This window comes from Physeter macrocephalus, chromosome 17 (assembly GCF_002837175.3).
Source record: "Physeter macrocephalus isolate SW-GA chromosome 17, ASM283717v5, whole genome shotgun sequence".
Classification (NCBI taxonomy): Eukaryota; Metazoa; Chordata; class Mammalia; order Artiodactyla; family Physeteridae; genus Physeter; species Physeter macrocephalus.
In genome coordinates, this window is record NC_041230.1 from 38,652,771 (window position 1) to 38,666,450 (window position 13,680).

Consider the following 13,680-nt stretch of genomic DNA (forward strand, 5'->3'; position numbering starts at 1 on the left):
GTGTGTATATATTCTAATTTTTATCCAAATGATAACACGCTCCACACACTGTTTTTCAGTTTTGCTTTTTTCACTTAACAGTGTACCTTAGAGATCATTTCATCATTCTTTTTCTTGGGTACATAGGTATTTCATCGTATTATGTACCATAATTTATTTAACTAGCTTCCTATTTTTTTTTAATAAATAAATAAATTTATTTATTTTTGGCTGCATTGGGTCTTTGTTGCTGTGCATGGGCTTTCTCTAGTTGCAGCAAGCAGGGGCTACTCTTTGTTGCAGTGTGCGGGCTTGTCATTTTGGTGGCTTCTCTTGTTGTAGAGCATGGGCTGTAGGTGCGCAGGCTTTAGTAATTGTGGCACGTGGGCTCAGTAATTGTGGCTTGCGGGGTCAAGAGCGCAGGCTTAGTAGCTGTGGCACATGGGCTTTGTTGCTCCACGGCATGTGGGATCTTCCCACACCAGGACTCGAACCCGTGACCCCTGCATTGGCAGGCGGATTCTTAACCACTGCGCCACCAGGGAAGCCCTACCTAGCTTCCTATTAATGGACATTTAAGTTGTTTTCATTCTTTTGCTGTTACAAACCATGTTCCAGGTAATATCTATAAATCTTGCCTATGTGCAAGAATTATCACAGGGAAAATTCTTAGAATTGACATTACTGGCTTAAAGGGTATGTGTATTTAAATTTTTGATTGATATTATTTATGTATCTGTTTTCCCACACTTTTGTCTATGCAATGTGTTACAAAACTTTTCTTTGTTAATCTGATAGGTGAAAGTGTGGAAGGAGTGTTCTTAGTCAGCACTCCCCATGCATTTAGATGTAAGATATGCCTTTTGGAGTACAGTGTGAAGAAAGCCATTCAGTTGTTATGCTGGTCTTCAGGATTCTCATGGGTAGGCATGCATGGGAACAAATATCACAATGCAAAATCTTATATTGGAAAATATTAAGTATACATTATCTTACAGGATAAAGTTATCATTTGCAATGATGAGTAAATATTTTCCAAAACTAGTAGCTATAGTTTGGGCACTTAAGGAAATGATAAAATCAAGTCATAGGTTTTAATCTTACTGAGTCTCTCTTTGGCAGTGTCAGAGGTCACATATAGTTTTTGAACAGAAGATTCTCCTGTCTACAAAAAGTACAAGGGTCAGTTTCAAACCAGGAACAGAATGTGCTTTTCACTTGGGTGCTTAAACTCAAACACGAGAGATCAATGTTTATTTTTGAGAATAAAGTAGACTTTTGTTCAGACCTGACAGGCTCTTCAGATTCTGAATATATTTATACGCCTTGACCCCATAATTACTATTTATCATAGCAAAATTTTGGGGAAAAACTGAATATCTGGAAATAAAAGTTTTGAGGAATTTATAACAATATGAGAAGGTTTCATCAATACACAAAACTGAATATTAAGTATGGTCTTAATTGAAAAGAAAAAAGAATTATACAGGAAACATATTGGAAAAAAATGCACCCAAAATGTTTATAGTAATTTGGGAAATTTAATTTTCTTCTTAAAAATTTATTCTCCAAATTTCCTACAATGAGCACGAATTTTATAAATCTGATAAAATTGTTTAATAGAAACATAGCTCCTTCAGTTCTCATACCCTTTGACACTGGGTTGTTAAATTAAAAAAAAAAAACTTCTGTTGGATCAGTGTTACTGCAGTAAATTTATTTTTTGGCATAAAGAAATTAATGTGTTGTCTTCTTAGTTAATGTAATGCTTCTTGCAAAGAGCCTGGTATTTACTTCATGAAATTTTTCTTTTAGATTTTGGATTTATTTCACTTTCAAGATAAGTTGACAGGACTACAATTTCAGAGAGTTGCCACCACTACCTTTATAACTATGTCAAGAGAACGGCCACACCTGGCAGCAAAGTACTTACTTCAGCCAGTGTTAGCTCCTCTTCATCGATGTTTAAATACAGCAGGTAAAGGAGGAAGTCTGGTGCTTTGCCGTCCCTCTAAAGGACCTTCTTCCGTGTTTTGGATTTAAATAACATAGGTCTATGGTAGTTCAGTGTCTTTAATTTTACTTTTTTTCCCCCAATTTTTTATTTTGAAAAATCCACTTCATAAAAGTTCTAAGAATGCAGTGTCCTACCCCTGTATACTTCACATAATTAACATTTTGACATGTTCACTTTCTCTTTCTCTCTTCCTACACACATACGTATTTTTTTTCTGAAGCATTTGAGAGTTAGTTGTAGACATCGAATATACAGACTTTATTCAAATCTCTTATTTGTCTCAGGAATTTCCTTTATAGCTGTTTTTTAAAAATTACATTGCATTTACTTGTTATGTCTTTTTAGTTTTTTGTAATGTAGAATAGATCCCTAATAGTCTTTCACTCTGACACTTTTGAGGCCCAGGTTATAGAATGTTCTTCAATTTGTATTTGTCTCATTGTTTCCTCTTGATTAGATCCAGGTTAACATTTTGGCAGGAGTACTACATATGATTTTTTTTTTTTTTTTTTTTTTTTAGTCCATCAGATTAGGGGCACATGTTATGCATTTATCCATTGGGGCACATGTTTATTCCATTATTAGTGATGTTAAATTTGACTATTTGATTAAAGTGGTAGCAACCAGATTTCTCCACTGTAAAAATACCTTCCTCCCTTTGTAATTAATAATAATCTGTGGGATGATAGGCGTATGAGACTGTGAATATCCTGTTTCCCAACAGTCCTTCATACTGTGGTTTAGTATCCACTGATGATTTTTGCTCATAAAATGGTGACTTTCTATTTTTTTGTTTCTAATTTGTTAGTTGGTATTCTTCTGTAAGGAAGAGCTTTTCTTTTCTCCTTGCCTCATCTCTTTTTAAAAAATAATTATTTAAGTATCAATACAGGTTCATAGATTTTTTAAAAAAATTTATTTATTTATTTTTTTTTAATATTTATTTTTGGCTGTGTTGGGTCTTTGTTTCTGTGCGAGGGCTTTCGCCAGTTGCGGCAAGCGGGGCCCACTCTTCATTGCGGTGCGCGGGCCCCTCACTGTTGCAGCCTCTCCCGTTGTGGAGCACAGGCTCCAGACCCGCAGGCTCAGTAGCTGTGGCTCACGGGCCTAGCCGCTCTGCGGCATGTGGGATCTTCCCGGACCGGGGCACAAACCCATGTCCCCTGCATTGGCAGGCAGATTCTCAACCACTGCGCCACCAGGGAAGCCCCATAGATTCTTTTTTTATTCAGTGGGTAACTGAACATTCCTATCATTCATTTTGAAGCTTAAATTTTCCCAGATTTGGCCAGTTTTAATGTGTTAAAAGATTGACATTTTCAGCACTTCCCTCAGTGTGTGTTCATGCTTTATTGAGATTAGTGCTGGGATACAGAGTATCATTTCAGCTTTCTTAGTGAGTAAAAAAAACCTTTCCATATAGTCGTTTCTGAGGTTAAAAATAAAGAGAAAAATTGATGTTGTGGTTAAGCCCAATTTAGTTCTGTGTAGACTTTGTATAAAAGTCATTTACAGTATAAATTTTTCTGAGTGTGTGTAGAGGGGTTTAGGTGGGTGAGAATGGAGAAAATCTGATTCTTGTGCATAGTAAGCACCAGATTGAGCTTTGGTGGAGTGAAATTTGTGATTATTCAGACATGATAAATGTATTTGAATAAATAATTAAAATTCCTTTATACATTTAATAGAAATCTAGTCTAGAATTAGTATTTCTTCAAAAAATGATTCAAAAAATGAAGTATTATTTCTGTTGGCCCTTGTCATTAAGGCCTAGCATTTATATCTAATTTCATGTGTTAAGACTGTATCTCAGTACTAATCTATTTATCTTCTTGTCTATGACTGACTAGGTGTTTCCTTTAGTCTGGAGTGTCGTTCTTAAAGTGTGGTCCAGGACCAGCAGCATCAGCATCACCTGGGAATTTATTAGAAATACAACTTCTTGGGCTCCACCACAGACCTACTGAATTAGAAACTCTGATGTGGGACCCAACACCGTTTTAACAGGCCCTTTTGGTAATTCAAGTGTGTATTCAAGTTTGACCCCTGGTCTAGAGCACTGTGCTTGGGACGCCTAGATTCAGTCCAGTTGTGGGTCAGTTATTTTTGTCCTGGGCCTTGTTCATTCATTCAAATAATATTTATTGGACACCTGTTTACCCTGCATTCTCATGTGTTAGGTTACATCTGTAACACCAGCTACATGTTTTGCATATACAATCTATTGATAACAAAAAGGATTGGGTAAGAATATGACTGATCTTATATATATACCCCATCATTGCCACTGGAAAAACAATCTCTAAAGTATAAGCTTTCTTATTTTGTTTTTCATATTGCATCACATTTTTAGGACTATGTGGCAATTATGATGAATTATCATATTTTATCAATTCCAAGATGCACTTTTTTTCACATTAAAAAAAATTTTATTTTCGAAATCTTTTTCACGTTTTAGCAACTCTAATACCTAGATGCATCTCATAATCATTGTTGGCCAGGTAGCAATTGTGGCATTGTCTGTGCCTGCAAATGAGCGTTAAAACTTGTAGAATGGATGTCTTAAAAGAAAATCGTGAAGACAATAGTAAAGTGGAGGACTCTTAAGGATATCACATCACTGTACTCTGTGGCACAGAGGATGATATATTATGGCAAAACACAGATACCGGTAATGGTGTTGAAATGTTTCAGAAGAGTTGGACACTTAATGTGCAGTTTTAATTCCTTATCCTGTTTATTCCAATTATTTAGCTTATATCAAGAATGATAGGGAATTCCCTGGCAGTCCAGTGGTTAGGGCTTCGTACTTCCACTACGTGGGACACACGGGGTCGATCCCTGGTCAGGGAACTAAGATCCTGCATGCTGCATGGAGCGGCCAAAGGAAAAAAAAAAAATGACATATAACAATACTGTATAAAATAAATCTGGGAGAGTTCTCTTAATACTTTTTGCGGGCCTCTCACTGCTGTGGCCTCTCCCGTTGCGGAGCACAGGCTCCGGACGCGCAGGCTCAGCGGCCATGGCTCACGGGACCAGCCGCTCCGCGGCATGTGGGATCTTCCCGGACCGGGGCACGAACCCGTGTCCCCTGCATCGGCAGGCGGACTCTCAACCACTGCATCACCAGGGAAGCCCCATTCATTAATTTAAAATTAAAAATCCCAAGTGATAATGTTTCATAGGTTACTTGGCAGTGTTTTTTTCTTTCTTAGTGATACATAAAATAACAATGCATGTTTATAATCAGTGAAACATTCTGTGAAATATTGTATTTGAATGGTGCTGTATTGTAACTATGTTGATTTTCTAATTTTAGCTGTTACTTCCTGAACTTTCTAGTAAAACTTTTTTCCTTAGGCCCAGCTTCTTCTATTCAATGAGGTGCTGAGTGTGGGTAATTTTGTTTTTTGTTCCTTAGAGGTTTCAGAGTGTGACATGGTGCCAGGGACCATTTTGGTGACAGAAGAAGAACTTAGTAGATGTATTGAGGATGTATATAAGGTTGGTAATTTGAGTCACTAGTGTTTTTAGTTAATATTTGTACTTAGTCTTTTAAAATAATTTTGCCTTTTAAACTGGTACTTCAAGAATTGGAATGACTAATCTTAAATTCCAAACCGTCAAAATCTTTTTACCTTGAAAACTGGAAACTATAAATTTTTAGTGAAAAAACTGATACATTTTGAAACTCTGTCAATTTCATCATTTATTCTGAATCTTAAACAGTTCAGATTCTCTAAGTGACACATGCCACTGATGAAAGTGTGTCTTTGAAGGAATTGACAAAGGAATTTGCAATACTGTAGGCTTCCTAAAATTTAGTATATGATAATATTGAATCTACTTTATAATTTTTGATAGCATTATCATCATAAAGAAGTTGGAATAAATGAGTCATAGAAATGACTTCCTAAATATATACTGAAAATGAAAAAATATTTATATAAATTATATGTTCTCTATGATTGCAATCTTATAAATATATATGAAATACATATTTTTAGACAAAAATGAAATCCATTGTGTTAAGCCCAGATGGCACTGGGGTAAATATTCTTCTTTAAAGTTTATTTCAATACATTTATTTTTTTTAAAATTAATTAATTTATTTATTTTTGGCTGCACTGGGTCTTTGTTGCTGCGCGTGGGCTTTCTCTAGTTGCAGTGAGCGGGGGCTACTATTTGTTGCAGTGTGTGGGCTTCTCATTGCGGTGGCTTCTCTTGTTGAGGAGCACGGACTCTATGTGCACAGGTTTTAGTAGTCGTGGCATGTGGGCTCAGTGGTTGTGGCTCGCGGGCTCTAGAGCGCAAGCTCAGTAGTTGTGGCACGTGGGCTTAGTTGCTCCGTGGCATGTGGGATCTTCCCGGACCAGGGCTCGAACCTGTGTCCCCTGCATTGGCAGGTGGATTCTTAACCACTGCGCCACCAGGGAAGTCCCTCAATACATTTATAATAATATTTTACTATTAAAAACATTTACAAGAGTAAACAGCTTTCAGAATTATATTTCATGTAAAAAGGTCCAGCCACTTTGGGAATATATTGTTTGTCAGTTCCTTAAAAAGTTAAACATAGAGTTATCATATGACTCAACAATTCCACTCTTAGTTATAGAGAAGTGAAAACATATTCATACAAAACTTGTACACAAATGTTCATAGCATCATTATTCATAATAGCCAAAATGTGGAAACAGCTAAGATGTCTGTCAACTGATGAATGAATTAACAAATGTGATATATTCATATAATGGAATATTTTTCATCCATAAAAAGGAATAAAGTATGGATACACGTTTCAACATGGATGAACACTTTTTTTTTTCCTATTTAGGTACGTATTACATAAACCGCAGTACAGTGTACAAAAGGGAATGCTAAGTACATATTAAATACAGATGAAAAGAATCTGTTGCTAATCACCCTGTATACCTAGGTGTACAGTGGGCCCTGGGGCCACAGTTCATGGTTTCTGTAATGTTCTTAAATTTATATTTCAGTAGTGTTCTTGGCAGTGTCTAATTTTTGCCGATCCTAGTTGGTCATTGGTTTTACCAGTAACTTGAAGCACTTGTAGGGGAGCAAGCACTGCCAGTGCTGCCGTCCCCTCGTTGCCACACCCTCCCCTATGTTTGCATCATTGGCCTCTTCAGCCGGCTGGTTCTTGGCAGGAAGCTTAAGCCCCTTGTTCATTCTGTGAGGACCCTTTGATTATAACCAGATACTGCCATCTGTAAGTCCACGTAGACAGGCACCCGAGACTTGTCACCACATACTGAAGGGGTGATTGGAAGAGACCCCAGAGTCAGCTCCTCTGAGTTGGGGAAACTCCCCACCCCTTGGGACCCTGGTGAGCCACATGGAACTGGTCTGCCAAGGGCCACAGGAGGGGACCACTGCCATTCTGCCCACTAACACTGAGGAAAGTCGGTGATGATGCTTCTGTTTAATGCAGAGAGGCAAGTGGATAAACAGTTTAAATTTATGATTTTTTAAAGTTTAAAGAAGCTAGACACAAAAGACCACCCATTGTATGATTCCATTTAAATGAAATGTTCAGAATAGGCAAATTCATGGACACAGCAAGTAGATTAGTGATTGCTAGCGGCTGGGGCTGGGGAGTTGGGAATGGCTGATAGTGGGAATGAGGTTTCTTTCTGAGGTAAGGAAGATTTTCTGGAATTAGATAGTGGTGATGGTTGTGCAATTTTGTGAATATACTAAAAACCACTGAATTGTACGTTTTAGAGAGTGAATTTTATGGTATGTGAATTATATTTCAATACTTAAAAAATTTTTATTCCACATTTCTTATTTCTTTTCTATGGCAGTAAATTAAACATTTTAGAGTAAATTTTTAAATTTTAGTTTGTTATGAAATGGTTCAAACAAACCAAATAAAAAATGAAGAATAAAACACTCATGTACCCACCACTCAGCTTAAAAAATTACACATTACCAATTCAGTTGAAATCCTCTGTGAACCCATCCCTGATCACATTTCCCTTGCTCCTCACCCAATGGGAACCACGATCCTAAATTTGTATTTATTATTCCTTAAGCTGTTTTTAGTATTGTTGTGTATGATTTTAAATTTTATTTAAATGGCATTTTAATATATCTAACTTTAATCCATTCATTTCTACTGCCAGATATTATTCTGTTTTATGACTATATCACCATTTATTTGTTTATTCTTCTCTTGGTAGACATTTGAGTTGTTTTCAGGGAGTTTTGTCTCTCTGTTAGGTGCATTGTGGTTTTAGTTAGCAGTTAGTTCTCTTATTACTAGTGAGGTTGAACTTTTTTTGTCCTTTGGTTCATTCATATATTCTCTTCTTTAACTTGCCTGTTCATTTGTTTTTTACCCGTTTTAATACTTGAGTTATTTGCCTCTTTAAAATATTTTTAAAATAAATCTTTTTTTAATAAAACAGGCTTATTGAAATATACTTCACAGATCAAAAAATGTTTTAAGTATATGAGTCAGTGATCTTTCAGGAAATTTACAGAGTTGTGAAACTATTACCACAGAACAGTTTTAGAACATTTCCATCACCCCAAAAAGATCCATTGTGCCTATTTATAGTTACTCCTTGGTCCCACCCCTAATCCCCAAGCAACCGCTAACCTGCTCTGTATCTCTATGGATTTGCCTTTTGTGGGTATTTTATATGAGGGAATCATGCAGTAAGTGTTCTTTTGTGACTGGCTTCTCCCTCTTAGCATCATGTTTCTGAGGTTCATCTAGGTTGTTGCATGTATCAATATTTTGTCCCCCCTTTTTTTTTTATTATGGTACGCGGACCTCTCACTGTTGTGGCCTCTCCGGTTGCGGAGCGCAGGCTCCGGACGCACAGGCTCAGCGGCTGTGGCTCACGGGCCCAGCCGCTCCGCGGCATGTGGGATCTTCCCAGACCGGGGCACGAACCCGTGTCCCCTGCATCAGCAGGCGGACTCTAAACCACTGCGCCACCAGGGAAGCCCCCCCATGAGATATATTTTATGTACCGTACATTTACCCATTTACAGTATGAGAATCAATGGCCTTTTAGTATATTCACAGATTTGTGCAGCTGTCATCACAGTCAATTTTAGGACATTTCATTACCCCAAAAGAAACCCACACCACTCCCCACATCCCAGCCTTAGGCAGCCACTAATCTACTTTCTGTCTCTATAGATTAGCCTGTTCTGAACATTGCATATAAATGGAGTCATACAATATGTAGTCTTTTGTGATTAGCTTCTTTCACTTAACATGATGCTTTAAAGGTTCATCTCGATTGTAGCATGAAGCAGTACTTCACTCCTTTTTATTGCTGAATAGTATTCTGTTGTAGGTATGTACCATATTTTGTTTATCCATTCACCATTTGATGGACATTTGGGTTTTACCTTTTGGCTATTATGAATAATGCTGCTATGGACATTTGTGTACAAGTTATTGTGTGTACATATGTTTTCATTTCTCCTGGGTATATACCTGGGAGTGGAATTGCTGGATCATATGGTAACTCTATGTTTAACCATTTGAGGTACTGTCAGATCATTTTCAAAGGGGTTGCACCATTTTACATTGCCCCCAGCAGTGTATGAGGGTGTAAAGTAAATCTTAAATTATGTTCTTTCAGATAAGAAAAAAAAAAAAGAGCTTTTGTTTTGGTTTGGTTTAAGCTTTATGTACGATACTAATAAATTTGTAGATATAAATTTATGCTGCTTAAAAATTCAAAACTCATTCTCAGTAACACTCACTTTTTGCTAAAAGTTGGGTATTTACTACCCTTTTATTTAATTTTACTGTTAAAAAAACCAGAGTACACCCTTTACAATGTTGACCTGGCACACAAGTGTAGAATTAAATTGTTCATAGATAAAACAGGACATGATGACTTAGTGGCTATAATGCTGTTTTTATTTTTTAATGCTTCATTTAGAGACTTACGAAAAGAAAGTTCTTATATCTTGTTCTACCTGTTGGTAGGCAAGGACTTTTCAGATAATATGAAGACAAGAAATTATACAGAGCAATCTAGAAAGCAAACTTTCTGAATTAGAGAATAAAGCCCAAATAACTTTTAGAAAGGTTATCTTCAGTCATGTTCCATCTAAGAAATATCATGATGAAAAATTGTAAAATAGCCAGGTGTGGAATGTTAGAAAGACTTGAAAGTGCTGGTAGGAGTAGGACTAATTTTGTCTAAACTTTGGTACAAACCCCTCATAGTGTTAGGTAGACGTCAATAAATTGCTTTTAGGAGAAAAGGAAAGCAAAACAACTTCTTTCTGGCAAGTGAATTAGCCTCTAAAAATCAGAGAGATTGAGAAATAGTGAGTCCTTGCCATTTCTCCTATTTTTGCCCCCCATAAGGCGGGAAAAACCCTCATTGTTCGGTGAACAGTTTAGTGAATTAAAAACCTCCCGGAGAGACAAGCAAAACATTAGTTTGCTATAGATACTTGGTTATGCACAAGGACTGGGACTGTCTTGAAAGCAGGAAGGGATGTAGAAGTTTATTCTCTCTACAAGGTTTTGGCAGCTCAGCTGCAGAGGAAAAACAGAGGAAATGTGTATGTTGGAGGAAAATGGTAAACATTGTGTAAAATTCAGCAACAAAGAGTATGTTGTCTTTATTAACTTTCTGCTAATACTAAATTATAGAGTACAGCTCAAAGGCAGGAAATAAGGAAAACATCTGGGATGGTTGAATTGATCCAGCAGCTCACTCGGTAACAAGAGGGTACAAGAGGGTGTTTTAATTTTAGAGAGGCATTTGGGAACATTTCCAGCTCTGGTGTTCTCTCTCTCTCTCTCTTCTTTTCTCTTTAACAGATTTATTGAGATGGAACTCCCATACCTCACATTTCACCGATTTAAGTGCTCAGTTCAATGTTTTTGGTATATTCACAGTGTTGTGCAACCATCACCACAATCTAATTTTAGAATATTTTTATCCCTCCTGAAAGGACTCCATACTTATTAGCTGTAACCTTCCATTCTCTCCACTTTGCCCCCAGCCCTAGGCAACCACTAATATACTTTCTGTCTCTGTAGATTTGCCTATTCTGGACATTTTATATAAATGAAATCATATGATATATGGTCTTTTGTAGTTGGCTCTTCAGTGTTTTTAAGATTCATCCGTATTTTATCATGAAGCAGTACTTCATACCTTTTTAATGCCAGATGGTGTTCTGTTGTATGGTTATATCACATTTTGTTACCTATTTATCAGCTGATGGAAATTTGTGTTGTTTCCACATTTTGGAGTGTTATGAACGGTGTTGCTGTGGACATTCATTTACAGGTTTTTGTGTGTATGTATGTTGTCATTTCTCTTGGGTGTGGAAGGAGTGGAATTGCTGGATCATATGGTAACTCTATATTTAACCTTTTGAGGTACTGCCAGATCATTTTCTAAAGTGGCCACACCATTCTACATTCCCACCAGCAATATATGAGAATTCCAATTTATCCAGATTATGGCCAACGTTTGTTATCATCCTTTTTTAAAAAATAGCCTTCCTAGTGGGAGTAAAGTAGTATCTCCTTGTGGCTTTGATTTACGTTTCCCTAATGAGTAGATGATGTTGAACAGCCTGTCATGTGCTTATTGGCCATTTGGATGTCTTCCTTGGAGAAATTTCTGTTAAGAACCTTTGCCCATTTTTATTTTTATTCTTTTAAAGTTTTTAAAAATTTATTTTATTTATTTATTTTTGGCTGCATTGGGTCTTCGTTGTTGCGCACGGGCTTTCTCTCGTTGTGGCAAGCAGGGGCTACTCTTCGTTGTGGTGCGTGAGCTTCTCATTGCGGTGGCTCCTCTTGTTGCAGAGCACGGGTTGTAGGTGCCAGGCTTCGGTAGTTGCGGCACACGGGCTCAGTAGTTGTGGCTCATAGGCTCTAGAGCACAGGCTCAGTAGTTGTGGCGCATGGGCTTAGTTGCTCCGCAGCATGTGGGATCCTCCCGGGCCAGGGCTCAAACCCGCGTCCCCTGCATTGGCAGGCGGATTCTTAACCACTGCACCACCAAGGAAGCCCCTTTTGACCATTTTTAAATTGGGTTGTCTTTTTATCATTGGTGGGTTGTGGGATTGGACTCACTCTGACCAACAGCTTTCTCTAAAGAAATCCTCCTCATCAGTCTCTTCTCAGTCTCTACACCTTTGATCTTCTCTACCCTCTTTCTGAATGAGGAGTTTTTGTAGTCTTTATCTCATCATAGTCTGGTGTCTTACTTTGGAGTTTTAAGTGTATTTTATCTTGGTGCTTCAATTGACATTTCCAATTTAACATCCCGTGTCACCTGTGCTATGACAGTTGGCCATCTGGCTGCCTTCTCAGTCTAACTGCAGAGCCCCTTAGTCCTCAGAGCCAGTTTCTTCTTTGCTTTATACACAGTCCTGGTCAGACTGGTTATCTGATTTTTAAGACCATAGCAGAATTAGAAGTAACAAATTAGAAGTTAGTTAGACTAACTAAGGCAAAATGTCAAGAGCAGAGAGGACCAAGAAAGGAGACAGAAAAAATAACCCCAACGGGCATAATTAGTTGAAAAGCAAAGTATGTTGGGTCCAGTGTGTTCAGTATACTTTGTTTAAGAAAGCAGGGATTGCATGTAATTCATTTTAGAAATATTTCTTGCCAAAATTATTAAAATATAAGTACATTTTGGTATTTAAAGGAATAAACTCTCAGCTCTCTGAATGAAAATTTTATGGCAGGAACAATGACAAGGGAAGGGCTTTTTACACTTGCATGCTTCACATACAGCAGGGAGTGGGGCAGTGTGGCTCTGGTGGGCCAGGTGGAAAGTTCTCAGCAGTACAGGTATATATACAAGTGCTAGTCGAATTGAAATGAAAACTTGGCATAGCCACTTGTACTTCATCTGCATAAGTAATTCTTGTCATTTCTATGTGTGTACCTTATTTCTGGTAAAATTATCTAAGCCAAAAAGGGCATATGCTGCTCAAATAGCTTTTAGTCCAGTGGCTTCCCATTCTGTCTCCTCTGCCTCTGAGTGTCTGGGGCCTAATCTCTAGAATGTTTATATTCTTTTGTCCTTCCTGGTATGAGAGGGAGTCGTGTTTTTTTCTTTGCCTACAGAGGTGAAGAGAGGCCCATATTGCATAGAGACTGGTTCTGGGTAGGGCAGGATAAAAGAATTCCAGTTCTTTCTGATTTGGATATTTTCTTGCTCTTAAGAGAACTGGCCAGAGTTCAATACTGGGGGTGAAGAGATGTTGCCTTTTAGTATTCCTCATAGTACTTGCCCAAGACTCCCTAAAGGCAGAAGAAATTTTAGGATAGGAAAGGCTAGAGGTACCTAATTAGTTTATTTTCTACATTCTCATTTCCATTTTCGCTCTCTGTTTCCAGGTTTAGGAAATCTTGACTTTAATTATTCAAGTCTTTTTTTCCCCCCATCTAATCTTAATGAATTTCTAATTAAAGTTTCTCTGTCAGATTGACCAGTTGACTCCTCCTTCCGAATTTTTAATTATTTGTGTAGAGTAAATTAGAATAATACAATCTTAGAGCTGGAAGGAACTTTAGAAATAATTTACTATAATCCTTCATTTTTTTAAATAGACTTTATTTTTTAGCGCAGTTTTAGGTTCACGGAAAAATTGAGTGGAAAATACAGAGAGTTCCTGTGTATTCTGTGCCC

The 13,680-nt window shown here is 37.4% G+C and overlaps 1 protein-coding gene across 3 annotated transcripts in view; it reads left to right on the top strand.

Moving 5' to 3' along the window:
- The window catches only part of TANGO6 (transport and golgi organization 6 homolog), a 180,590-nt gene that overhangs the window by 23,890 nt on the left and 143,020 nt on the right, over positions 1-13,680 (top strand). Inside the window, exons 5-7 of one of the 3 annotated variants that reach the window (XM_028477698.2) lie at positions 778-902; positions 1,795-1,957; positions 5,421-5,503. The exons of 1 other annotated variant lie outside the window; for it this stretch is intronic. In XM_028477698.2, coding sequence (XP_028333499.1) covers positions 778-902; positions 1,795-1,957; positions 5,421-5,503 — 371 coding nt within the window. The remainder of the gene's footprint in view (positions 1-777; positions 903-1,794; positions 1,958-5,420; positions 5,504-13,680) is intronic. One more of the 3 variants, XM_007110768.4, reaches the window with a different exon arrangement.